We start from the raw sequence: 27,060 nt of genomic DNA on the forward strand, positions 1-27,060 counted from the left end.
GAAGTTTTAGTCTAGCTACTAATCCATTTTTTTCTGTGGCTACTGTTTAGTTGACACTGACATTGGCATTGGACCATGTGGACGTATGGAGAAGAATGGTTTAAAGATTGTCCGTATAGTGAAGATTCAATACTGTCTATCGATCTATGGTATCCACCGCATGCTCATAATAAACTACCCAAAACTACTCCGCCGCCGATACTTATACAGACCGACGAGAATATTATAATATTAAAACTCATAGCAAATCGCTAGTGTAAACTGTGCGTCTAAACGAGCTTCTCCTAGTGCAGTATTTACAGTATTGATTTTTAACGGTCTCGATGAAGCTGTCTGCCGAAAATAAGCAAGTTAAGTATTTCTAGACAGCTTGAATGTGCTGCCGCTGCTGTTTTCGGCGCGCACTCGTTTCGCAGTGCCACACTGTCTGCATAGCAGACACTGGATTTGTTAAAAAGCTGGGAAAGTTTCTGCTGCATGTTGTTATTGCTGTCGCCGCAGTGTTTCTTTTACGATGTTTATATAAATGCAAACTGCTATCAGCTGCTCATATCGCTAAGTTTGCTGATTATGTCCTTTTAAATACCCAGGTTAATACAGTTTGTCCTTTTAAATACTCAGGTGCGCTGCGAAAATTGCCTCTATCATTCATCTCTTTGGGTTATGATCTGCATACTTCTATGTATTGATCTTTAGTAAGAGGCAACGATCGCCAACTGGCATAATTATTTCGAACTTTGCTGTAAAACGTCAAGAATGATGAATGTAACCGCTGCTTTTGGATTATTGGCTGTACTTGCCAGCATTAGCAACAGTTTGTGTGAGGAGAAGCCCACCGTCCATCTTTCACCGGGAGTAGAAATGCAGGGAGAAAAACAGTTCTCATCGAAGTATCCAGAACGATCTGGTTACGCTTATTACGGCATCCGTTATGGCACTGCCCGACGATTTGAGGTATAAATGTGTGAATCTCGTGAACCATACGCATCACAGAAACCTTATCATGTGCATAACGAACAAATTATAGCACTCCACCGAAAACACGGATTTTGGGTATTTGCAAGATCCTGCTCATCCAAAACAGGGATTCGCCTGTCCGCAGTCGTCAGCAGCAATTGGACTGGCGGAAGCTCCACAAGCGCTAGCAATGGATGAAGACTGCTTGTACCTGGATATTTTTGTTCCGAGCACAGCTAAAACGTCGCAACGCTTGCTGCCGGTGATGGTTTTCATATATGGCGGCGCTTTTCAAAGTAGGCAACAATTAAAAGCAATTACATGCTACGTCCGTGTAGCAGGCGCCTTAACGCTGCATTTCAATAATACGTCGTTGTAGTTGGAAACAAGGACGAATGCAACGGCACGTTTCTGGCACTGGAAACCGATGCTGTTTATGTGGCGCTCAATTACCGGGTCTCGATATTTGGTAAACAAATACGCACATGTTTGTCTATTGAACTTTATTAACGGCGTTTGGAAATCTTCCACAGGGTTTTTAAGTACTGGCGACGAAAATTTGCCAGGAAATTATGGCGTAGGCGATTGCAAGACGGCCTTGAATTGGATTGTCAAGCACATTGAAAAATTCAGCGGAGATGTCAATCAAATCACCGTTTTTGGGCAAAGCGCCGGCGCCATACTGACTTCGACTCTGTACATGGACCCAGAAAGCCGAGGTACCGGTATTTAATTGTGAACAGCGGTTCACCTTTTATATTACACGTACATCGTGAGCAGTATTTTAATGCATAGAGACGATAGAGTATGCTAAATGCTACAATTTATTAAATGTTACAGTACTCAGTATGTGCATAAAAACAACAGTATGTTAAATGCTACAATGGTGCAGTGGAGCAGTAATGGCAGTATGTACAGAGTACAGTCTGTAGTGCACTGGAGCAGTATGTTAAATCAAATGCTACAATATGTGCGTAAAATTTAGCTGGTCTGGATTGAAAAAAAACGCATTACCGTGTAAGGCCCTTAATCTTTTTCTGGAAACAAGGTGGATATAATTAAGATCTCTTTAATGTCGAATGTGTACTAGTTCAAGTTTGCAGAACGCATTCGCGCTGCTCTGGCTTTGAGCGGTAGTATTCTGATGGACAACGCCTTGAAAAGTGATCCTAAACCGGTCCCTATGGAATTGGCTGAAAAGGTCAACTGTACACGTCGGTCTACCAGGGAAATGGTGCACTGTTTGAAGGACGTACCCGTCTCCGTGTTATTACAAGCTGCAAAGAAACTGGAGCCTGGGAATCCGGTAAAGCTTTTTGGCAATCATACAGACAGCCATTTGTTGTACGCAATTAACTTACATACTGTGTCAGTTCGTTATAATCTGACAGGAAACTATTCCTTATGGACTGGTGGTCGACCACGTACATATCAAAGAGCTACCAAGATTAGCTTTAAAACATGCGGGCACCACTTCCAAGAAATCCACATTGATTTCGGGATATTTACGAGAGGATAACTCCGCATTATTAGGCAGTAGGTCATTTGCAATGAGTGTATAGCTGATTTCCGCAGAAACGGATCGATTCCCGTCTTTAGAAATGTTTGTTTCTGGTTTCCTCAGTGTCCTATCCACAGCTTTTCGATCCAGCTGTGCCGGTAACGTATGGACTACTGAAAGAAATCGTTGCGAGGCACTTTATACCGACCAGTGACCGCTGCACAACACTGAAGTACGACCAGGCCGAGCGGGCCATGAATTACTACAGCATAAGCGAAACCGATGAGCGCTCCGAGATGATGCGGAAGGTCATTCTGGTACGAGAATTTCCCGCATTGGCACTTTGCTCGTTTCATTATCTCAGTTATTTCTTAACTTAACTGAACAATTAATCATCTGCATCCGTGACGTAGCTATCGACCGATGCGGTGTGGGGATATCCGCCTATGAAAGAGCTGTCTATATACGCCCAGAATATGCCAGCAAACGGCGGGGAAAACCAGTTTTATCTAATTTCGTTTGATCAGAAATTTATGGACTACGGTACGCAAGAGGCGCTTTTGGTGTTCATGATGTTTTTATCGCTGTTTTTGGTACAGGAGCTTTTCATGGCCTGGATATGTTGTACATTTTTGGCGATGAGCTCAATAAACTGTACTACCAACTTCCCTTCAATGCTACCGTACAAACAAGTCTCCTGACCATGATGCGACAAATCGTGCACAACGGGTAAAACTGCGGCGGTTTTACTCTGTAAATATATTTGTTCTATAACTTACTAATCGGAAACAAACTCGCAGAAAAGATTTATTCCTTTTTATTGTCAGACGAATGGACGGGCCTGCTTTTAATCGGGAAGGAGCACACCTGGAATTACCACAGAAAGGCCTATGGGAGCTTGGCCACACGGACGTCCGTGCTCGCGTTAAATTTTGGGATAGCGTAGCAGATACGCCATGCCCAAAAAGTGAATCCAGATTATATGAAAGGGAAGCATTTCGTTCTAGTGAAGAACTGTAACACAATTGTTCGTTGGCTTTATTACACTGCAATTTCTGCGCAAAATTTCTGAAACGGTGAGCCACTTAGGCACACTTGCTAATGCAGTAAATCGACATTCTTCGGATTCCGGACACTTGCATAATATGCATTCGCGTGCCGGACACCAGAAGCACGGTATTCTCTGCGTTTTTCCACATGGGAAAAACGTTTCAAAAAAGATATGATTATTGTTGTCATACCCGCTTCTATACGAGATTTATAAAAAAATGCTAGGTTTTCGAATGGCAGCCGATCAGTACCTGGCTGATAAAACGAGCGATAAATTCGAAAAGAATTTGCTTGGTGACAGACACATATTTGGTACATGTACTTGTACTGAAAATCTTCAGATTGCATTACAGGTGCACTATACCCGACCAGGCGGACCTTAAAAGCCGATACAGCTCTCCAAGTCCGTATCGGCCTTTTCTAGTGCAAAAAAAGCAAAACAATATTAACTATTAAGCATTAGAATTCATAATTTTTTTGCGGATAGTCTGGAAGAAATAACCGAAATCCTATAGCAATCTGGCATTATGATCTGATCTCGTGTAATTCCTAGATCAGAAGAAAAGGTATCAGTTAGACAGTGATACTTAGGCTGCTGTGGTTAATTGGCCGTGTCCGCTTGAGCCGTACTCGATCTCGTCTGGCGTGTGCCGTTACTATACGTGCGGCTCCTGGATCTCGTCTGACTCTGGGATTCACTTCGCGACCGGCGGCTACGATAGAAGGCCGTCATATCCATCGGGTGGACTTTTTGGGTGAAAGGTGACCGGGTGTACATCTGAATTACTCCTTGCCGGTATTCCGCATTCATAGCGCAAAATACGATCTGAAAGTGAAAAACAATGGTTTACTAAAGGCTCTGCTAATAGGTTTTAATTTACTTTTGTGGCTGTTTAATTGATTGTCCTACTGGTGTTGTCATGTAACCGAAGAACAGGACGAACGATAACCACATCGGCATTAGCGGGTATTTAAACGTGGACGTCGGTGCGGCAACCGCCACAACCGGCAGCGGCAGATAGCACACCACCGTCCAGACAAATGCGGCGAACATCGTATTAGCCATACGGACACGCCGTTGATGCAGCGTTCTCGTAATGCCACCAGTAATACTCGTCCCAGCCATTTTCCGCCAAATTAATTGTACATAAATCACTCCATAACATACTGCACCAATTAGCAACGGCAGATAGAAACCAATGAAGAACAACATCCGCCCGAAATTTCCTCGCTGATCAAAGACACACGTTCCGTACGGATTCCGCACATACTGCACGCCCAAATCGAAACTTCCCGGCAACGCCCACAGCGCGGAGAACACCCACATGGCTAGCGCGGAGATGTTAGTGACCTTTTCTGTAGCCATACGGCGGTAGTGATGGGGCATGGATAAGGCCATCATGCGGTTGACCGCCACGAGGGATTCAATCCAATCTGCGGCGTAGCGCAGGAAGAACTGGCAGTACATCTGGACTTTGCAGTAAACTGGTGGTAGGGCCGTTTGCTGGAGGATCCCGTTGAAGACGGAAACAAAGGTGCAGGATACTGTGCGCGCGATAAGGTAATGGATGATGAGGATGCCGCATCCGTGACGGAGATTATCGTTGCGGTATATCACGATTAGCAAGACAGTGTTGGTGAGGGAGGATAGGTAGCACATGATAATAAAACAGACCATCCACAGTGTCGCTCCTGGTAACGGTAATAAGCGGTCGGAAAAGAAATTCTGGGTTAAATTTAACGACATAGTTGCATTCATTGCAACTCAGGATAAGGAAGTCAGGGAGATTTAATGCGCTGAAAGTAGACTTATACAGATTTGCCGGTCGGCGGTGCGAAATACTCATAGGATAGATGGTCTGTTTCAAAATGAAAGAAATTAAAAATTCAATTACACACTCGAGGAATGGTAAGTAACCTTGAACTCCCGGCTTGTGCGAACGGAAAAATGTACTGTGGTAAAGCCTCTACTCATTGGAAAAGGAATTTCAGTCTGGAGTGGAATACATAGGCACCAACAAATAAACGGGCATCCGGTGACCCTTAATGAAGACAACCAAACAAAGCTATACATTTTGTTACAATGACATCTTTACGTCAACTGAGTGGCTTTTACTTGATATCTGTGCGTGTGTACAAGCTTGTCCGGTAATTTCCTACGTAAAGGTACAAGCAACAGATATTTAGCGCGGAGTTTGCGCTATGACAATTGCCACCACACTACGTCGTGAATTTATATACTTCGCTGTATTGATTCGTCAGAAAATACCGGACAAGCTTGTATACCGTAATTTGTACGGTTTTTCGGTTTTGAGTACGGGATGCAGGTATGTAGCGGCAGAAGGGTGCATGCTAGACTAATTAGTTCTTGTTGATGCACTGGTTTCCGCTTGGTGTGTCTTTCTTTGAGAGGCAACGGTGCACTTACCTTTAACGCAGTGCTAAAAGGGAAAAGGGCTTTTTGCATTAGCTTATTCGCAGGATTCTCATATAACGGTGTCTTGATGCTGTTTCAACAATGCTGGGGGCGCTATCCTGAACGATTTGTTGGAGTCAAGCTTACTTATATTATCACTCACCGAACAAATTTTGTACTGATTCTTTACCAGAAACAGCCTTCGAAATTTGACACTGTTTTTCAGTTTTTCCAATACGCAATGTGACATGTGTAGACACGGTTGCGCCGTCACATGTCAAAGCAACTTCGACCACAGCGGGAGCGGCCGCCGTGCAAGCTGAGGATAAGAAATCCAGACTTTATATTTACCTAGCTGGCCGTTACCTATTCGTTCCAATTGCCTTTGAAACCATGGGCCCATGGGGACCGTCAGCAATCGCATTTATCAAAGAACTGGGGAAGAGACTTCAGCAGCAAACTGGAGAAGCACGCTAGCATGAGTTTTAAGACAGCGCTTGTCGATAGAAATTCAGCGGGGTAACGCGGCGTCAGTGCTTGGCACGATGGAAGGGCTGGCTAAATTAAATGAGATTTTCTTGTTGTAGTTTGCATGTTTCTTTCGTTACTTTGCCCCCAAGTATGATTTGACCAATAAAGTTAACGATCCCGAAACATCAAGCACTGTTCTTGTTAAAGAACTGCCTGGGAGTGCCGAGAATTGTGCACATCTTCCGACTTGCGACCTCTCTGGCATGGATGTTCCCGCAGAAACTGTACAGACTCGACCAGGTGTTCCGCGACGCTGTAGAGTCCATAACCAATGTTCGGATGGACCACCCGACGTGGCTTCAGGCCTCCCTACCTGTTCGCTCTGGCGGTCTGGGGATCAGACGCACGGAGAAGCTAGCATCCTCTGCCTATTTGGCATCGGCTTCCTCTCTGCGACCGCTGATCTCCAAATTATGCCCGACGCAGACGGCTACGGATTTAACTGTCGCCAGCACGCCTGGAAAGCGCTGGCTAACACAGATGAACTTCCGGCCGAGGTGTTCCGACATGTCCAAAAAGCTTGGGATACACCAGCGACGCTACATTCCTTTTCTCAGCTGGCAGATTTAAAGTCCACACAAGAGGAAGTCGCCCACCTGAAGGCGGTATCCGTCCCGGAAGCCGGAGTATGGATCCATGCTCTGCCTGCCGCTTGTCTCGGTAACCTGCTGGAAAAACAACACTTTCCGTATAAGTGTAGCGCTGCGTTTGCGAGCACCAATTGTTACACCTCACGTGTGTGTATGTGGGGAGATGGTCGATAACTTAGGACGACACGGGATCCGGTGCAAACGGTCAGCCGGAAGACTGCCCCGACACGACGGTATCAGTGGGGAGTTCACTCGCGGATTAAAGACGGCCGGTTTTCCAGCAAGAATGGAGCCGAAAGGTCTATCCGTGAAAGATAACAAAAGGCCAGATGTGATCACACTTGTACCATGGGAACGGGGAAAACCGCTAGCAGTGGATGTGACGTGCGTCGATACACTCGCAGCTTCGTATATTGAGCGCACCTTCGCTAACGTTGGTGCCGCAGCCGCGCAAGCGGAAAGGAGGAAACTGGCAGAACACGCCTGGATGCAATCGAGATATAATTTCACCGCTGCAGCGTTCGAAATTTATGGCCCTTGGAGTGACGGGACTAAGCACCTAGTGCACAAGGTCGGGAACGGTATCGCCACAGCCACAGGCCAGAAACGGGCGAAAGAGTTTTTAGACAGCGGTTATCTATCCAAATGCAACGGGGAAACGCGATATGTGTTATGGGTACAATCCCCGAGCAGGATAGCATTGAAGAAGTGTTTCTGTTATAATTCTCGTCTTTTTTGGTACTCAGTTTGTACATACATGACGATACTTATTAAAGGCTGTTACTATCGCCAAGTAGATTTATTCAGGTAACCATCTTATTAAACAGTTACTATGAGTGTCGTTTCATTGAGCGACTTTGATTCAACAGAGACAATCGTATCGTTGAATGATGAATCGCCGACGTCACGGTGCAATCAAGTCAATTATGGCAAAACACACTAGAGAGGCTCTTCTAACAGCAATCCAAGTGTCCCAACGGATTTCGCTTCCAATAAATTTTATAAAGTATCTGCAGAGCCTTCCCAGTCGGCAGGAATACAACGTGCGTGCACGTTAACGTAACCAAACTGTACCTTACAAAGCAAGGCGGGGCGTTAACGCCGCTTTTCAGGTTACATTTAAAACTTGAACGTTCTCTCTTCTGATAACATAATTTAAAATGGGTTTCATTCTGAAACTCTGTACCGGCTGGTTTGTCGTCTTGCAGATGACGGGATTCTTTTTGTATCGAGACAAATCTAACGCTCTTTACAGGCTGGTGCTCGTTATTGTGGTGCTGTATGCGACGGCGCAGTTGTTTTTTCAAGGCAGGATTGATTATGAATACTTCAACAGATACCTCACTGAAAATCCGCCAAGTGTCAGCGCGCTCGGAATGCACATTCTACGCATATCCGATTGGCTATCAGTGATAGTATACCATGTGACATCATGGCGGTCTAGCGGTATCACGTTATCCGTAATAAAGAGCCTGGATCATTCGTTCATCAAGTACCTAACTCGGCGGGATAAGCTTTGGATACCTCTAGTCGTATTTTGTTGGACCGTTTTTTCGCTTGTTTTTATAAGCCTCCGTATTGCCGCCTGGCGCTTTCAAGATTCACTGGAATATATTAACGGAGTGGAATATTTCAAGGGGTTATCATTATCGGTCAAGTGGCTTATCTGCGATGTCTTTGTAGCGTTTGTCCACCTCGATCCGTTAGGAAGAATATCCTTTCATAGTTTTCTCATCATATTGACTGGGATATTTGCAACCATTGCGCACCGGGTGAAAAAGTCCGCCTTAAGTGCAAATGATGAAAAAACATTTGCAAAAATACGGGTTGAATGCAAGTGGTTGAGCGACATGATAAGAGCGCTGGACAACTGTTATTCCAACACGAGTTTCCTACTGTGCATGAATATCGTGGGTTTCGTTTTTTATGACTCGTTTACTCTGAGTCAGGCGTTAGCTGTAACACACAGTTACAAGGAAACATTTGGCAACATTGTCATTATTGCTTTTCATATGGTTTTGCTCGGCGCCCATCTGGTTATGACATCTTGGCATACCGAACAGGTAAGTAGCGTTTCTTCTGCAATTTTCGGTCGCATGCATTTATACAGTATTTCAACTCTTTCGTACTATGCCGTAATTGTTACTGCAAAATTGCGCCATATTATTATTATTACTCTGTATTTACCTTGGTTTTTTAGCAATTTGCTTTGGCTAATGCATTGAGGAACCATCCGCTTGCTAGCTGTCAAAAAGATACTGCCGGTGTAGCAGCAGACCAACCCGTAACGTTTACCATCGGGAAACTCACCATCACCAGGGAATCTACGCTGACGGTAACAGCAAAGACTGTCCTGTCCCTGCGGTTCTGCATGCAGCATGAGTATCTTTACCCGTTATTTTTTAGGTTTTGACAGGCATTGTTGGATACATTTTCCTGTACGCGGAACTTGCAGGCAAAGATAACAAGCACGGAACAAACGTCTGTGACTGTACCAATTCAACTGCGACAAACTCCCGGTAGAGTTGTACGTACTGTAGCTACAAGCCAACAACCACCGGCTCCACATGCTGACAGTTTGTAAAAACGGGACTCCAAACAACTTTGATAAGATAACCTTGATAATGAGCAATTTGGATTTCCTTATTTACGACGATAGAGGACTGTTATTTTGTTCGTGTGCTTAAGACGAGTGTTCGATCCCTGGAGTAGCGCTTATTTGTTTCAAGCAGGCTGCGGTCAGATTAACTATTGCAGTATGGCACAGCATGTTGTGCTATCGACAGAATAACCCTTACAGTCTAAAATTTTATATCAACATAACCGATATCGGGTTGTGGATTACGAAAAGCTCGTTCGAACAGTAGGTAACACGGGGTGTGCGAAATTAACGTTTCATTGGGTACCTCTCGTCTTAACCGTTTAGTAAAGCTGTAAGTGTAGAAAAATATCACTTAATTTCAGCAAAATCTTCTGTACTTGCTGCGGGAACACGAATAAAAAATGGTGTTTGTGATAGCTAGAGGATATAATACTAGTAATGCAGCACATTGTAATGAACAAATCGTCCAGAATCCGTATGTTTTCTTCGTACACGCACGAATCAGCCAGTACACGTACCAATACGACACACTAATTACTAGTAACAATAAAACGAATCCAGTATAATCGTGCTCAAGGTGAAAACCGATTGGAGAGGAAGCTCTGGGTTATCCCAGACGGTTTAGTTGCATAATTCGCTTTCATCATAAGATTCTGAATCGAAGCCACAGAAAACAGAAATTATTCGAAAACTCGTAAACAGATTTAACAGTAGTTACGTTTGACAATGAAAACTGCACTTGCAGTCGTTTCACTATGCCGGAAATTATAAAATGAAATCATACACGCAATTAAATAAGGTGAAGGCTCCGCATACACCTTTTACCACCTTTGGCTCCTAATACCACCTTCTGCAAACCACTTTTGACTCCGCACACCACCATTTAATTTGTGTTTGCTTCTAAAACGACGCGCTGCGCTACATGTATAATGCCGCATCGGAGGTAATCAAATTAAATCGTGATCCTTCAAAAACAATTCCACTATCCATTTTCGAATACCGTGTTCTGTGTACGCTGTTCGCAACGTAACTTTTGTACGGATATTACGGACAAACGCTTCCATACAAACAGTACGAACACACACTTCCGGTGTGTGTTCGATCGTACTGTGGTGGTATGCGGAGAGCGGAATATAAAGGGTATAAAGGTGGTATGCGGAGCCTTCACCATTAAATACCCCTAAATTCACAGTTTGCGCACACAAGAAAATTTTGACATGGTTAAAAATATGCTGTAAGTTTGCAATCTGGATATTAGCCCCAACAGCTCCTGTGGGGATTTATCCAAACGGACAAACAAAAAAAGATGTGTGTTTTGGACTGTGGCCTTTCGTATTTAATCAGCTATCACTAATTAACTCGTAGTGATCTTCTCCGTCTTAAAAGCCATTCCGTAACATAGTAGATCAAATGCCCTACCGATACAAATTTCTAATGACCCACCACTCCGCTTAAAAATGTAGAGCTAGGGTGCACATACATATTGCAGTTTACGTTATTTACGTAAATGTACGTCAGCAAGTAAGGATTTTCATTACTCTTCAATGCACATCCCCCGGGAATCAGCGCTGACGGTAGCATGTGGAACAGCTTTTTCGTTTTCGCGTTTCCATTTTTTGCAAAAAATTTTGGAGTCTTATCCGCAAGATCCTTTCCAGCATCATTGAATGTATTTTCTTTTATGCGGAACTTGCTGCAGAAGACACCAAACATGAAACAACCACTGTACAAGTTCAGCTGTGGTAAATGTCCTGTACAGTTGTATTTGGGCTAATGAGTTTTACAGGAAGGCTTTTTTGGAAACATGGTGCAAGCAAGCTTGTTAGAGCGGCAAAGACGAATGAAGTTTCTTGGTTTGTGGCGCTTGAGCGTCAGTTTGTACTAAACCGCTTAATAATGGAATAGAAAATGTCTGCATTCTGAATTATATAACCTACTGCAAGAAGCATCGTTCGTCACAAAACGAAGTTAATTTACCTTTGCGGTTCATAGAAATTGCTGGTTTTGAGTAAATTTTGACGAAAGTAGAGCAGTGAAGTCATTTGGGAGTCATCATCGGGCAAGTTCCCGAAAGCACACTGGTGTACATCTACCATAACATGTGCATTTCATGGATTACTGCTCGGGTTTTCATTCAGTTCCTTACTGGTTTCTTATAAAATCTAGAAAAAATGAGCGGTGTACCGATAACAACGCTCTTATTTCATTACGACTTCCCGGTGATTCAAGATTTAGAATTAGTTGAATGAGGGATAATAAAAATGGCTTTCATCAAAACCGCATTCAAACCATGGCTGTTAACGCTCTATGTAACGGGACTATTTAATTACGGCGATTTTTATTGGCCCTCGCTAATTTTCTTCGTTTTGTACGCAGCAGCGCAGACAGCATTGCAGGGCGCATACGATTACGAATACTACGCTAACGTTATTGCCAACGAACCGCCTAGTGTGGCCTCACTGGCCATGTATGCCACGGGAATCATGGAGTACTTGTCGGGAATATTGTACCACGCTCTCTGTTGGAAATACAGCGGTGTGGTCATGTCGTCTTTACAGATGCTGGATTCGTTCAGCAAATATTTAACCTTCCGCGCCAGATGCTACACTGGACTGGCAGTGTTACTGTGGGTTTTTTTGTTGTTGTCTTTCCTTGGATTAAGCGCAACGATGCAATGCAGCATCCAGTATGCGATTGCGGGGGACTTTCTCAGCCGCATACGCTACATTAGAGAGCTACCTAATCAAGCGCTGCAAATCATCACAATTTTCATCACTGTTTTCTATCAGCTCGATTTACTGGGACGAACCGCAGTGCATGGATTTATCGTTACTTTAGCAGGAATCGTAACCGTTCTCACGCGCTATCTAAAGATAACACTGGAAATGGCCGCCAGTCAAAAAGAGTTTTTGGTAGCGCAGGATGAATGTAAAGTGTTGTGGAAGATTATAGAAAAGTTGGACACCTGCTATTCAATTATTAAATTTTTGCTGCTTTTAAATCTTACTGGAATCACTTTGCATGGAACATCTGACCTTGCCAAACAATTGGCACTGACGCAAAGTCTTATAAAAAATGCTGACGCCATTGCATTAGCTGGATACTGCTTCCTGTTCTTCGCCATAGATTTAAGTGCCACGTCCATGCTTACTGAAGAGGTGCAGTGCGATATGAATTGTGAAGTATCAAAAGAATTTTAGAGTTTGCTTTTTGGTTCGCCTCTTTCAGAGCTACTCATTGCTGGAGGCATTGACAGACAGTACATATGCACAGCTTGAAAATGGAGAGCTAAAGATCCGTGTCAAGGCAAAGGTGTTTACGATAGGAAGCGTAGTCATCCACCGGGAATCGGCAATAACGGTAAGGTGACGAAGTACTAAAATTGTAAAATATTTCACGTGAACTTAATTTGCCTTTCTTTTGGCCAGATACTAGCCGGAGTCATTAGCTACGTCTTGTTGTTCGCTGAATACGCCGGCAACGATCCTAAAGTGGCGTGCAACTGCGGTAACTCTACAGCCCTGTGACGCTTCGGCGAGGGAATATTATTGAGCAACATATGTATAACTTACGTTTATCGCAAATGCAAACTTAAGTTGGCATTAGATTTCTCGATGTATCGACACATTGGTACTTTGTTATTGCTTACTCTGCACATATATATATTGCAAATAAACTTTTTGTTGCGCTACCGGCCGCTTTTTTTAACTATGTACTTTGCTCCAGTCCACCTTGATAAAAAGTGCGGCAGTGTAGCATCAGTCATTGGTAAATAATTAGTTATTGCGCTTCTTCCAAATTGCATAGTTGGTAATACCGAGTCGGCACTGGTTTGTGAAAAAAAATGTCAAGATCCCTCATAACCTATTGCCGTTCTTTTCACATTAGAAACCTCCTCCAAAATTGTAGTCTTCTGTACAGACTGTACCATTAAGTCTTGCGCGGGCACCGATGAAAATTTAAAAGCCAGGCCGGCTTTTAATTTGTTAAGCATACCTCGACAAATTCTACGGTATAGGGAACCCATATAAGGAAATTTTGGGAGTGGTTAGTGGTATGACTGTGTAATTCAAGTTCCGCAAATCAGGGAACCGGAAGACTTTGTTTACGTATAACTAAGGGCAGAAATAAATTTGAAATAGGTCAGTGAATTATGGTAAAATTTCCATGAACTGTGCAGTGCAGATGTTCAAACTTTAGATCCTTATTACGGTGCAGCAAGTACAAAGGATCTTGCAACAGATTTCAAATGTTGACATGAGTAACTACCGCTGACTCATTTGTCAATATTTCCTCGAGTTTCTCCACAAACCACTCCTCTTTGGGTGCCCGGCTTTCGTGACCGAATTCAGCAAACAGCATGACGTTAGCGAAAAGTACCGCTGCGACCTGGACAAACAAAGCATTACGTGTGACTGGAAAGTGGGAGTTAGGAAAGGTCAAAGTGCAGTTTCAAGACTATACTTACCGCCATACAGTGGTCTCGTGTTACGGCGAATCCGACGATAGTTATTCTGTCACTATCTAGTTTTGCTGTTTCCGTTTCTTCGCTCAACTTGGCGTAATGTTTCTCAAAACAGTTTCTAGCTGTTTTCAGAATGGGTATAATGCTAACCATCTAAAACAAAGCAGATAAGTTATAAATTGTTGACCGTGAAATGAAATTAACCAGGTTAAGTACACTGCAACAGAATGGAAAAATTATTACGCAGCGCACACTTTCGTGATAGTATAACAAGGCCAGCACAATAGCTGTTAACATGAATCCAGCACGCGTTATGATAAAAATATCCGCCAGATCATGCGTAACACTGTGGTTGTCCACGAACTCTGCGCCCAGATAATATGCCGAAGCCACTATCCAATTAATATACTGAAAACCAACACAGAAATTGAACCAAACCAAATTTTCGCTGATTTCTGTCATGGTTTCCCTTAATGTTTTATGGACAGAAAGGTTTCTCTTGAACGATTCCCAGTTGTTTTCTAACACATGTTGGCCCATAATTTGGTTCGTATGATTCAGTAAAGTGGCGATGAGACATACGGTAAAAATTATCAGTGATTCAAACAGCCTTTTCCAGATATATCCGATTCTCCAGTATGCGTAAAAACCGGCAGTAAAAAAATAGCAAGCATTTGAAAGGCAGTTCTGGGTTTCCTCCTCGTAGGAAGGAATGTCTTGTTCAATAACACTATAGATCGGAAGCGCTGAGTGGAAACTAAACCAGATGGCAAGTAAGAAAATAATAATTTGCTTATTCCCTTTAGTAAAGCAGTCAGCAAGCTCTTTATCAATATGGGAGATGAGAAGTAATATTCGCCGATTGATACTCCAGCACAGTCCAACCGCCGCGTGTACGTGAACGGAATCAAACAAATCCGAGAGACAGATCAGTATCCGGGTGAAATTCAAATCGGATTGAACTTCTAGAACATTACCGTGCATAACATATAGCTGCGCTGCACTGATTAGTGTCGCTTGAAAAACGGCAAATACAGTTACTAAAAAATTAATCCATCGGATGTTGGGAAGAGTATTGTGAGGAAATCCTCCGAAACCAAAAACCCAAAGAGCGATAAACCAGCAACGGTAAATTTTACGCACAAAGCTATGAACATGCGATTTGGATGGCTCTACAGAAAGGTCACCGATGCTAGCCGTCATGGTTAGTTCCACAATGTGGAGCTGTGGTAAACACTGAACGACTTGTAAAGAGAACTACTTGTTAATTTCTAGATTCCGCTGATGTTGACGGCTGATAAAGAACACCGAATTAACTGATAGCGAAAAATCAATTCGGATGCAATAATGCTTAAAACAATTCAAGTGCAAGTGCAACGTTCTGTCCATGCGCAAATTTGTTAAAAAATGCAAGGCTTTCATTGTTGAGGGATTTAAATGATGCAGCGGTATGCCTGATGATACACTTAACTTTCCTGCTTCAAATCAAATAGCCTATCAGCTTTTTGTGTTAGCTTTCAATGATGTATCAGGATATATTGCTGTTATTCGATTGATCGCACGGCTCCAAGCAACTGGCCTCTTCGATTTTCTTGATTGGGTTTTGTCACTTTTGTGCAAGCACCCACTGTTTGCCGTTCGTGATGCCGTTGAAATGTCCCAATTCAAACTTACGCTAAGTTACCCTTTTGTCACTTAGATTATTATTAGTGATTATTTTCAATATGTCTTCTTCCACGTTGAAATTTTTGGTTAAAATTCAACGAAATTTTGATGCAGCGTGTCCGGGACAGTCCGGCATCAAAATCCCGTTGAATCTTTAACTAAAGTTTCCAACGCGCGAATTTTAAAGAGTTAGAAGACGCAGAAAAATGGCAACATCATAAGTGTGAGAGACTGATAGCCAACCAATATATAAGGGGCAAAACCAGACGCCTTCCACCCATATTTACCCATAGCCGCAACAAAGCATAATGTTGCGATTATTACCGCACTGCGCTGTGTATAATCCTTTATAATAATATATACCTAATATATGCCGTCTTACATATATATGTATGTACTGGTATATGTCATATATGCTGTGTACATGCGTGCATCCCTGATAAACTAAGGCCTTGGCTCAAATTCGAACCGTATCTCGCTACGGTACGGCAGCTCCACCGCACGAAGTAGCTATTTGTAGTGGCCACGCCTACAGGTACGGTTCTCAAAGCCACCTCGTGCAGTAGAGCCACCGTACCGTAGCGAGATACGGTTCGAATTTGAGCCAAGGCCTAAGGATAGCCGTACGAAGCGGATTCCAATGAGGGCACAGTGGAACACCACAGGTGCATAGAAATTGTCGCTACGCAGCAGGCCAAGCCACTCAGAGCCGTTAAGTAAGCGCGGTAAACCGTGCCACTGTTGCTTACTCGTGCTTAAATTTGGTGGCGTCTTGCTTGGGGTTCTGGTTTGTCTTATAATTATTACTTACAAGCTCAACCTCGGCCTCCGGCCTCGGTTGAGAATTTTTAGAATTGAAGAAAGTAAGTAATGTGGTAGTCTTATATAGATTTAGGAAACGGCATTTAACTGGATCGGAAATGCGGTTTGTTTTGAATTTGTCACTGTCGTTATTCAGTTCTCAATGCTATAGAATTCAGCTAACCAAGGCACGGTCAGAGGTTCTCCAGAACGGTCAGAGGTTCTCTCTCTCTCCAGAAAATAAATTAGAGTTTTCTGAGAGGCGAACCTCTGACAGTGCCCTGGTAAGTCAGTTAGTTACTTCGGTAGAAGGTTAAAGGGTAACTTTTTTTATTACTGCGTTTTCCCGTTATGGTACAACCACGTCGCAAGGCGCAAAGCAAGACTGCACTTAACATTAGTAATCTCATGTTACGCAATAGGGAGCATGTTGTGTAAATCAACAGCTGAATTACGTTGATGTCTTTTTATAAATATAATAAACTGAGCTATAAATATGAAGAGGCGACCATAAACATTAAACACATGCATATACTAATGGAAGTACCATCGTTAAAATCGTGGTTTACAAAGAAGGTTGAGACAAATTACATATTAGCCAAAAATATTATTAATAACATAACCTAAGAATAACCTAAGAATAACCTAAGAATAACCTAAGAATAACCTAAGAATAATCTAAGAATAACCTAAGAATAATCTAAGAATAACCTAAGAATAACCTAAGAATAACCTAAGAATAACCTAAGAAACCTAAGAAACCTAAGAAACCTAAGAAAACCTTAAGAATAACCTAAGAATAACCTAAGAATAACCCTGTACTTCTATCTGACCGGCGAAAATCTCTGTACTACTATCTGACCGGCGAAAATCCCTGTACTTCTTTCTGACCGGCGAAAATCCTTGTACTGCTGTCTGACAGGCAAAAATTCCCTCCCCTCTGTCTCACCGGCAAGAATACCATTGGAAATTATATTTTCCAGTCGGGAATTTGCACATTACAGGGACATTTATTGCGCTCATCGTGTTCCCTTCGTTTTAATAATACGTACTTATGTTAGTATTTGTATGTACCTTCCCCATTAAGGCACAGTTATCCTTTTCTTCTTTCCGCCAATTAAATGAAATGCCGCTCACATAATATTATGCTACGTGTTAGCAATTTCGTTCGAAAAATTATGCATTTCCGCCAATCAGCTATTAGTTACCTTAAGTTAAGCCAATCAGCGAAATTCGTTTTGGTCATGCTATGTAATTCGAGTGACGAGAAGATCGAAACACCATAGCCATAAGGACAAATTGCACGATTTAAGCGTTTTTTAAGCTATTGTGGGAAAATCGGCGCCGAAGGGACAGGAGAAGACTGAAGAGAAACGGCGAAGTTAGCTATGTATATAAATAACAGTAATTGTAAAAATATGTACATGTACAGAACCAGGCTACCAACCACGTTACTGTTTCATTAATCAGTCTGTTTTACGTTACGTCTTTCCGCATTTCTGTATTTTCACTGCAACCACAATATTAACAGTATTAACTAACGGTATAGTGCTTTTCGGCTCATGAGTGTCGTTGTACCGCATGCTGTTAGTCAGCGGTTTTCGTTCGAAACGTTCCGCATTTCCGCCAATCCTCTTTTAATTTCTAACGATAAGCAAATCAGCGAAATTTGCTTTGAAGCCTTTTCGTAAATTGAGGACGAAAAGATCGAAAAATGAAAGTCGTTGAGACAAACTACATGATTATAGGCGTTTTTCGAGCTATCGTGTAAAAATAAGTATCGAACGGTGACTGTTGCAAAATAATGATTATTTTCATCTGCTGCATTCAAAATTTGCATTCCCGTAAAACGAACCAACCGAGTGGACAAACCCAGTATAATGGGTGTATGCCCTTTTGCTTAACAAAATGCATATGCATATGTTCGTACATATGCCATGTGTCAGCGGTTTAGGTTCGAAAAGTTACGCATTTCCGCCAATCCTCTGTTACTTTCTAATGATCGACCAATCAGCGAAATTCGTTTTGGAGCGGTTTCGTAAATTGGAGGACGAAAAGATCGAAAAATGAAAGTCGTTGAGACAAACTACATGATTTTAGACGTTTTTTAAGCTATCTTGCGAAAATTAGCGTCGAGCGGTGTAGGAGGAGATGTTGGCCGAAGAAACGGCTCAGTTAGCTTTGTATGTGTAATAATAATATCGTGCTTGTGGCTACAGTATTTGTCGATATATTGTACGAAGTAGGCTTATTGGATTGAGTACTTTAGATACAGTATACAGGAGGTACTTGTAGATATAGTACTTGCACATACAGTACTTTACATATAGTGGGACACTTGTATTCAACGGTCTAAAGTAATAGGTGATGAATCTACCGTCTTCCAGATATTGTACAAGCAGTTATTACCAGCAATACCGTATAAACCGAACGGGATTTATAATTACTCATAAAGCGGTAAAACTGCCAACTTCTAGCTATGTCGCTTTGGCATTATTCATGCAGGTTCACCAGTTGGTTATTACGTTTTACTGGTCATGATAAACATTAATCCGAATTTTGTGATACACCATTTATTGTCCTTTTTTAGTACATAGTTTGTACTCTCATGTTGTACTTATTAAAGGTCATTCCCCTTTATTGCTAAAAATTAAAAGAGCAAACCAACTGCGAATATTATACGAATTTCAAACAACACTGAGAAAGACAGAGACTTTCTCGAAAGGGCTTAAAACTTTCCGTTTACTCGTTTACTTCCAAATGTGTTCGTATTGTACAACTTTAGCTACAGATACGTGCAAAGACAGCAAACTGCATCTACGAGTTATTGTTGATGGGCGTGCAAACTGCAAAGTATCTAACAAAGAAATCATTCAAGCCGACACGGTGGCTGACCTGACCCAATACTATTATAGACTAAATGTTAATATATATATTTTTTAGCCCCACGCGTTAAAAGCTAACCGAAATAACTAGAACGGGGAAATGCCACTGGCTTTCGGGGTATTTCCCATCTTAGAAAATAGAAACCCCTGAAAAACATTTTTGTTATCCTGTTTGTGAGGGAACTCCCCTTCGTACATTTCGGACGATAATTACATTTTCAAACCTTTGTAAAAGCTACGACTTGATTAATATTGGACAGCAATGGGTAATCAAATGCGTGGTTATCAACCCGCTGTACCCGGTGAAAACTCAAAATCCTTCATGCTTAACGTTTAGCGCCTTCCGCAATAATTAGACGCGCCCCTGTAAGCACTTAAACCTATTACTGTTGGCTGCGATTTTCGGTTGCCTGCCGCCTGGTGTGCGTCAAATAACTCTAAAAATAAGCGGAATAATATAAATCGACCAAAAACAAAGGTTTCTCGCTCCTTGTCGTCCTTCTCCACTCAGAACAACTGCGGTTGGGTACGTGATCGTCGAACCTGCTTCCACAGGCGGATATAGCCGTTCTTTGTGGTCTGCATCAGATCGGTCATCCAGAAGTAAACAACGGAATTCGTGGCGCTGCTGCCATGCGCCAGAATCAGTCCTACGTAGGAATACCATTTGGGGAAGTACACCCAAGCCCGCGCCACGAAAAAGATTCCAATCATCAACCAGGATGCCAAAAACATAATAAACACCTTGAAGAGCGCCTTCAGCAGTTTCATCTCCTCCTGCACATTGCTGACCGCCGCCTTGGTAACAATCTGGGTCTTTGGATTATTGGTAACCGGGTCGGAATCTGTGCCTAGAAGGTCACCAGTTATGTCAATGCTTTACAAATGTCTTCGAAAAACCACTATGTCACCGGTGATAGCGCTGGGCATGGTTGTGCTTTTATTGCCGGTGAGATGGCGGCGTCCAGCACGACTGCGACGCACTCGCAGATAGATCTTCAAATACGCATAGAAACTAATTCCGATGGGAACGAGGATAGCGCTCATTCCGTAGAAGACCGAGTATGACCACAGACCGAGTTCGGCGGTACAGAGGTAAAGGTCACCGGAGTAGCTCGTGTGGCCCCAGCCGATGAAATTAGGCAGATGGATGCTGTGGGCGATAATCCACAGGCAGATTATCATCACCGCGACGCGGGGCGGGGTAAACATCTTCTGGTACACGGAAAAGTGGCAGATGCAAATATACCTGAAAAAAAACGAAGAAACGTTTGTGGTGCGTTTATAATACTGTAATAGCGAATTACTCGTATATTGCTGAAGGCTGGATTTTTTAGTTACAAAAACTTATCAAGATTTGTGAAAATGATTTCTTAGTGCTTTGTTAAGTTAGCCGTGTTTAACCGTTGTACAGTCAACTGGTGTTGTTTTCAACTGGTGTTGTTTTGCCCGTCTCTTACTGGTGCTGCTTTTTCAGTCACCTGTCAAAAGCACGCTGTGCGAAGGTTTACGTTACAACTTACAAGTATTACTGTTTATGGCATCGGGTTTATGAATCTTGTCAATTCACAGAAAATAGTATCTTGGCTTTATTTCTCAGAAATTCCTGCGTCTTTGTACAAAGACGCTTGTGTGACCTTTCAGTAACAATTATAACGCCGTGTTTTGGGTATTAAGCCGGAAATAGAGCGAAAGTAAACCATACTCAATGTGAGTAATTACAGGTCAGTGGCGATTATGCAGCCTCAAAACCATACAACTACCGGATACACCTAAGCTTTCCGGTTAATGCGTTCGGTGTGTTGTGAAAATTTTTGCGCAGCTGAGACAATCTACAGATATTAGTGTCGAGTGCCGATTAATATACTGCCGTTACGATGTCCTACCTTTCTACGCTGATAGCCATAATGCACCAGATTGATCCGGCACAGGCTGACGCACAAATGGTACCGTCCAGTTCACAAAACCAGGGATGATCACGGAACATGGTCGGTCCACGAAGGGTTGCTGCAGACAACAAAGTTACATAATGAATTTACTTGAATTTGAGCTGATTTTTACGTATGTTACACTGCAGTTTACCTCGGTAAATCGACGGTAGCTGCCTTACGAATAAACATTAAACGCGTAATCACTTGCATGTATCCTTCGAATGCTGCCTTATATGGGCTCCCCTTATATTACTCTCCCTTATCTGGGCTCCCGAGCAATATGAGCAACCCTCCACATGGACGGTTACGTTATTACTTACACTTTCGCAGCTGTTATCAGTGTTATACCTGACCGAAAATTTTGATTTATTTAAAATACTTATTTTGTCAGTACTTTTGTAGCATTTAGTTTCAAACAGCGAAACGACGATATGAGAAAGACTCGAGATTGTGAACTGTCAAAGGCGCTCTTGCAACAGAATCAGCTTTCCTGGACGCTTTGGAAGAAAAGAGCGAGAAGAAACGTCACCCGCTTAAATGCACTCAGAACCCCATGAAAAAATAGTGTGATACGAAATTTCGGCATTTTTCAGTTTCATTGGCAAATCCGGTTGAAATTAATGAAAAATATTATTATATAGATAATATATATAAACATAAATCGGATGAATTCTTTGGTGTGCTCACTTGTAAATCCTGTTGAAAGAAGTAGAAAATGGTTCTGCAATAAATCCGATAAATTTAGTTTGACGGGCATTGCTAACTAGCCGGGAGCCCAGATAAGGGAGAGTAATACAAGGGGAGCCCATATAAGGCAGCATTCGAAGTCGTCTTAAACATAAACTGAAGAATAGTGCATCATTCGTTGTACAATTGTACAAATACACTATACTGACATAGTTAAAATCAAGAAATGCTGGCTGGTTCTTATTATTGTTAACAAAATAATGTCACCTAAGAGCTAAAATAATATAATATAAAAACTCTGAGAAAGAAATGGGTTTACGGTTGACTCTATCAGTTTTTAAAGTTGCGTAGCACGTTATACATATAGCATTTCCTTGCCACCACCGCTTTTTTAGAAACGGACAGAGAAACAGTTCTTTTACGGGGGTAATGAACGGTATTTATGGTTATGTAGTATGTACCTAGTACGTTCACTGGAATAACAACTCCGGTAACCAACATATCAGCAGCCGCTAAATTCCCCACAAAGGCATATTCGATTTTATGTAGCTCAGGAACTACGAGTAAGGAAATGATGACCTACAAAGAAAATGTTTTAAAGGCGGTAATTTGATTAAACCAGAGATATTCAGTATTCAGCAGAAACTCTTACAATCATGTTGGCAAGAGTTCCCAGCAGTGCAAAAATTGTCATCACTGCGACGTAGAAATAGTTCAAGGCGGACTGCTGTAGCCACTGATGTTGAAATTCAAGCAAGTGGATTTCCCACAAGGTTAGATTGGAAACCAGATAAACACCAGGCGTTGCATTCGGCATTTTCTTTGTACCACAAAAAAATTAAATGAACGAAGAAATGATGTATTAATAAATTTGTCCGTCGCACTGACGGATGTGCGAAAGTAAGTAGTAAAAGTGCTATAGTAAAAGTACAGAGTTCAAAGAGAAATTTTGTAGAGTGATTGGGCGGATAACGTGATAAAAGGCATGGGAAGCCAGAACACACGCGGAATAAAAAATAATGGGAAGCGGATTTACCTGCACTGCAGAATAATATGTTGTAGCATTAACTACTCAGGGAATCAGGATTCTGCCACCGTACTTCGACTAAATCAAAAATGCACAAAACTGCGGACTTATTTATTAAGTCCAGTTAGGGCATAGGGAAGTGTGCCTTTTATACTGTGGTGCGGTTAATGGTAAATGAGCACTGAAGTAGGAAACTCCATACTTCCTAAGCAGGATGCCAGTGTCATTACATTCGTAAATGCCGGTATTGTGATTACACCGCGCAACCTTATCGGCTTTGTAAGCACAACGTACAAGTGCCGCATTAGAAACGGATTGTGGATCACTTTGAACAGAGCTAAACACAAGCGTCTTACGGAAATAGCGAGATGATTTAATTATCCACGTACATATCTGTAGGCTGTTGGCGATGATAAACGCGAACAGATAATGAAAAGGGATAATGCGGGTTATGTGCGCATAAGAGTGCTGTTAGTGGGATTGATACCAGTAAATCTTTGACTGTAACTCTGCCGCCGCCTCACGCATAGCAAGAGTAAACAGCCTAATCAAGATGAATATGCGTCAGAAATTAACCCGGTGTTGTGTCTATCCCTGCCCGGCATGCGGTGCTCAGCACAACTGTGACCGGTAAAGGAATACACTGAATTACTGGGCAACGTCTTTTCTTTTTGCCCCTTTTAATGAAATCTACGTTTCCTGTACAAGATGAACCGAAAGCACAAACACTTTATCAACGCCGTAGATAATTTTTCCTGGTGAAACTGAACGAAAGACGATCGATAAGGCAGCCCTTCGTGTGTTAAGTACATAGTGGCTATAGGTAGGCCATCGTTCGCACGACGTCCAGATACGCTACTTAGGCTTTTCCTCCTGTTAAACCTTTGAGACTTCGCAGTTCGCAAAAGAATAATTGCACGATGGTCCCAAATTGCGCGCTATCGTTTCTAGTTATCATAACAACGGCAAAGCGGCCCAGGGAAGTCTTCATTTCAATCTTCGAAATATGCAGTCCGCATAAATCTGCGCATCTAGACTCTAATTCAAATGAGGAAGCTCAATTTAGCAACACATACCGGCAATGAACGTTTATAAGTTGGACTCATAAATAACGTTAAATTCGGTTCGCCGCGGTATCTTGTTGGTTTGTGGATATATGCGATTAGGCGGAAGCGACTGCGGTGTTGCGGGTTTTGAGAGCGAACAGGTCGGCATAATTGGGCATACGCGAAATCGAGTTCGGTGCAGGCGGACCTCCCGACAACGAGTTTCCGGTATCCCATTTCTGCCCGACTGCCCGTTTCCCTTTATTTGCTTGTTAGATGTAACAATTAAAGACAAATTTCTGCCACCTTGTAGGGTGGGTGGGTGGTTAAAACATTGAGCGATTAATGAGTTGGCAGGTCGGAGAAAATTTTCAACTGAAAGTAACAACGATTCAGTGTAGTCGAAGAAGCAGGTAACTGATAGGCAGCAAGTGAGATGTGCAAGTAGGTCAAGACAGGGATGTTAAGAACAATGGTTAGTCTGATAGAGAGACGGCGTGATAACGTCAACCTAATTTAACATCGATTAGCATGCAAATCGTCCTTTAAATTCGGTTCGCCGCGGTATCTTGTTGGTTTGTGGATATATGCGATTAGGCGGAAGCGACTGCGGTGTTGCGGGTTTTGAGAGCGAACAGGTCGGCATAATTGGGCATACGCGAAATCGAGTTCGGTGCAGGCGGACCTCCCGACAACGAGTTTCCGGTATCCCATTTCTGCCCGACTGCCCCAAACAAAAACCATTACCCGTTGGAGTAGGGATTCAGCGCGGTTGGCGCCGGCGTCCGGATGTAGCGCACGTAGCAGTTGCTCTTCCATCACCCTGCGCGTTGAATTACGCGGTCTGGCACGTTGTTGCGCGCGGCGGTGGTTGCTGCGCCGATGCGGAAGCTATGTGTGTTTATCCGGAGCTGGTCAGGGTGTCCCTCCAGGAGACGATGGAGGCAGGCTTCTACAGAACGCCTGGTGAGGTATCTGCCGTCCTGATGGATGAGGCACGGCCGCGCTCGAGCTGTCGGCATGAACTGAGCGTGAGCCAAGTACTTCCGGTAGGCCTGCACGGGACACACGGAACGATCTGTCGCCGTCAGCGCTACGGAGTGGCCCTGACCGGTTGGATCGGTCTTCGTGACTTTAAGGTGTAGGAGTATTTGGCTTCCGTGGTCTTGCACATCCGCTGACATGAGAGTGCGCCGCGGATCGTAGCGGTTGGTACTCGGGCAGGTCACTTCTCCGATGCGCAGGAAGCCGAAATACATGAACGTGAATGTTACCCAGTGCAGTGATTGCTCGTAGTGGGACATGCCACTGGAACGGATAGCATCTTTCAGGTATCGCATCGTCTCCAGTGTGACTGGCTGTCGTATGTCCGCGCCCGGTGGAGCCAAGCGTCGGTAGCCTAGCAGTGCGCGGATCACGATGTCATGACTTGTTGGTGACTTCATGCCGGCTTCACGGTGGTGGTTGTTGATGCCGGCAAGGTAGACGGTCACGGTTCGGAGTGATTTCCTTGTGGAGTACAGGTGAGCGACGTATTCCGCGGTAATATCTGGCGTAGCTGGCATCGGTTGCGCTGATCTTGTCCGGCAAAATGCTGAAAACTGTTTAACGGCGGTCACGTAGGTCTGCCTGGTGGAGCTGGCAATGTGAGCATGCAGGAGGTCGCTTAGGGCGCTTGTCCGCTGTACGCCATTAAAAGCTGCGGAAAGATATCCGGGCATGGATCCGGTCGTTCCGACGCTGTTGGTGCGAGCGCTCGGAATCTGTGCAGCTGAAAACGGGATAAAGAGTCAGCAACTGCGTTATTAACACCGCGTATATGTTTCAACGTGAAGGTCATATTAGCGCAAGCGGCGGCCTTTAACATTCGGCGCATAAGATCTAGTACGCCAGCATTGGTGGAGCGGAGATTTTCCCAGGCATAGGTGGCGCCTTCGTTGTCGCAGTGGAAAATGACCCGCTTGCCGCGTAGTTTTGAGCCCCAAACAATTAGGCTTAGAAGTATGGGTATCAGCTCAAGGTATTCAATACACGGCTTCCGCTGCAGAATCCACGGTGGCCAGCGTAGTTGGAACCACGACTCTTGAAAATATGCGCCCAGCCCGAGAGTTCCCGACGCGTCTGTGTAAAGGTCAAGGACGTCGGACCTTGTCCAATCTGGCTGTATAAAGGACGCAGTGCCGTTCCAGGCTGGAAGAAATTCTTTCCACCATTCAAGGTCCTTACGGAATTCGCGGTTGAGGGCGATGACCCGTTCGTGGCGGTTGTCGGTGAGCAGGGCGATCATCCGCCGTGTGAACAGGCGGCTCGCTGGAACGCATTTCGTGGCAAACGTGAGTATTCCGATTAGGCTTTGAAGCTGCTGTTTGGTGCAATGGCTGCGGTTGCTCCATTCTTTCAGCGCTTCCTCAATGCTCTGTCGCTTGTCGTCGGGGAGGCTGAGGGTTTGTCGGACAGAGTCCAGCCGGATACCCAAGAACGTCAGCTGAGTCGCGGGCCCTTCGGTCTTGTCGTGTGCCAAAGGGACCCCGAGCTCACTGCACGTCTGAGTCATGGTGGACATCATTGTGTTACACTGATCACTACCGGGCTTACCAACAAATAGGTAGTCGTCGACGTAGTGGAGCATGCTGACTAGACCGGTGCGGTTCGATACGATCCAGTGGATTGCGCCAGCAAATTGCTCGAACACGTACGGCGACGCCCTACACCCAAAAGGCAACACTACGTCAAAATAGAACTCACCGTTCCACTGATACCCGAGGAGGTTCCACTCCGCTGGGCGTACCGGTATCAGTCGGAAGGCTGATTTCACATCCATTTTAGCCATGAGTGCGCCTCTGCCGAGCTCAGTGAGGATTAATACTGCATGGTCGATGGTGCAGTATACGAGCGGGAGCTGTGCA

The 27,060-nt window shown here is 43.6% G+C and overlaps 5 protein-coding genes across 7 annotated transcripts; 1 reads left to right on the top strand and 4 right to left on the bottom strand.

Annotated features, from left to right (window-relative positions):
• Nucleotides 1-466: 466 nt before the first annotated feature.
• LOC129582691 (bile salt-activated lipase-like) lies at nt 467-3,772 on the top strand. Its single transcript, XM_055474278.1, has 10 exons — nt 467-954; nt 1,028-1,253; nt 1,337-1,426; nt 1,491-1,676; nt 2,061-2,263; nt 2,349-2,493; nt 2,582-2,775; nt 2,872-3,001; nt 3,058-3,187; nt 3,286-3,772. Exons 1-10 carry the CDS (start codon nt 757-759, stop codon nt 3,476-3,478), a joined length of 1,695 nt encoding a protein of 564 aa, XP_055330253.1. The 5' UTR covers nt 467-756; the 3' UTR covers nt 3,479-3,772.
• A 115-nt stretch (nt 3,773-3,887) lies between these two features.
• Nucleotides 3,888-5,168, bottom strand: LOC129582804 (melatonin receptor type 1B-A-like). Its single transcript, XM_055474418.1, has 3 exons — nt 4,419-5,168; nt 4,196-4,334; nt 3,888-3,928 (listed from the first exon to the last, which is right to left on the bottom strand). The coding sequence occupies exons 1-3, from the start codon at nt 5,166-5,168 to the stop codon at nt 3,888-3,890; spliced, it is 930 nt and encodes a 309-aa protein (XP_055330393.1).
• A 14,263-nt stretch (nt 5,169-19,431) lies between these two features.
• Nucleotides 19,432-23,289, bottom strand: LOC129582736 (adenosine receptor A1-like). 3 transcript variants are annotated; one of them, XM_055474342.1, is made up of 6 exons: nt 23,118-23,289; nt 22,734-22,901; nt 22,543-22,660; nt 21,350-21,470; nt 20,375-20,712; nt 19,432-20,314 (listed from the first exon to the last, which is right to left on the bottom strand). In XM_055474342.1, exons 2-6 carry the CDS (start codon nt 22,896-22,898, stop codon nt 19,971-19,973), a joined length of 1,086 nt encoding a protein of 361 aa, XP_055330317.1. In that variant the 5' UTR covers nt 22,899-22,901; nt 23,118-23,289; the 3' UTR covers nt 19,432-19,970. The 3 variants fall into 3 exon arrangements, with proteins under 3 accessions (XP_055330317.1, XP_055330318.1, XP_055330316.1); XM_055474343.1 differs by having other exon boundaries at nt 19,432-20,308; nt 22,734-23,289; XM_055474341.1 differs by having other exon boundaries at nt 22,734-23,289.
• A 1,683-nt stretch (nt 23,290-24,972) lies between these two features.
• Nucleotides 24,973-25,719, bottom strand: LOC129582806 (uncharacterized). Its single transcript, XM_055474420.1, has one exon. The coding sequence runs from the start codon at nt 25,717-25,719 to the stop codon at nt 24,973-24,975; it is 747 nt and encodes a 248-aa protein (XP_055330395.1).
• A 68-nt stretch (nt 25,720-25,787) lies between these two features.
• On the bottom strand, nt 25,788-26,797 carry LOC129582703 (uncharacterized). The gene has a single exon (XM_055474296.1). The coding sequence runs from the start codon at nt 26,781-26,783 to the stop codon at nt 25,821-25,823; it is 963 nt and encodes a 320-aa protein (XP_055330271.1). The 5' UTR covers nt 26,784-26,797; the 3' UTR covers nt 25,788-25,820.
• Between the last annotated feature and the right edge of the window lie 263 nt (nt 26,798-27,060).

Source organism: Paramacrobiotus metropolitanus, unplaced genomic scaffold (genome assembly GCF_019649055.1).
Source record: "Paramacrobiotus metropolitanus isolate TYO unplaced genomic scaffold, Prichtersi_v1.0 Parri_scaffold0000008, whole genome shotgun sequence".
NCBI classification, from domain to species: domain Eukaryota; kingdom Metazoa; phylum Tardigrada; class Eutardigrada; order Parachela; family Macrobiotidae; genus Paramacrobiotus; species Paramacrobiotus metropolitanus.

Bases quoted from the DNA above. Each gene is read 5' to 3' on its own strand.
- LOC129582806 (XM_055474420.1), bottom strand. From the start codon at position 25,719: ATGCCAGCTACGCCAGATATTACCGCGGAATACGTCGCTCACCTGTAC.
- LOC129582703 (XM_055474296.1), bottom strand. From the start codon at position 26,783: ATGCTCCACTACGTCGACGACTACCTATTTGTTGGTAAGCCCGGTAGT.
- LOC129582804 (XM_055474418.1), bottom strand. From the start codon at position 5,168: ATGTGCTACCTATCCTCCCTCACCAACACTGTCTTGCTAATCGTGATA. The intron at 4,335-4,418 runs GTAGGACAATCA...TTTCACTTTCAG, and splicing joins TCGGTTACATGACAACACCA to ATCGTATTTTGCGCTATGAA. The intron at 3,929-4,195 runs GTCAGACGAGAT...TTTTTGCACTAG, and splicing joins GTCGCGAAGTGAATCCCAGA to AAAAGGCCGATACGGACTTG.
- LOC129582736 (XM_055474342.1), bottom strand. From the start codon at position 22,898: ATGCCGAATGCAACGCCTGGTGTTTATCTGGTTTCCAATCTAACCTTG. The intron at 21,471-22,542 runs GTACATACTACA...TGTTGTCTGCAG, and splicing joins TATTCCAGTGAACGTACTAG to CAACCCTTCGTGGACCGACC. The intron at 20,713-21,349 runs GTAGGACATCGT...GTTTTTTTTCAG, and splicing joins ATGGCTATCAGCGTAGAAAG to GTATATTTGCATCTGCCACT.
- LOC129582691 (XM_055474278.1), top strand. From the start codon at position 757: ATGATGAATGTAACCGCTGCTTTTGGATTATTGGCTGTACTTGCCAGC. The intron at 2,776-2,871 runs GTACGAGAATTT...TCCGTGACGTAG, and splicing joins TGATGCGGAAGGTCATTCTG to CTATCGACCGATGCGGTGTG. The intron at 3,002-3,057 runs GTACGCAAGAGG...TTTTTGGTACAG, and splicing joins TCAGAAATTTATGGACTACG to GAGCTTTTCATGGCCTGGAT.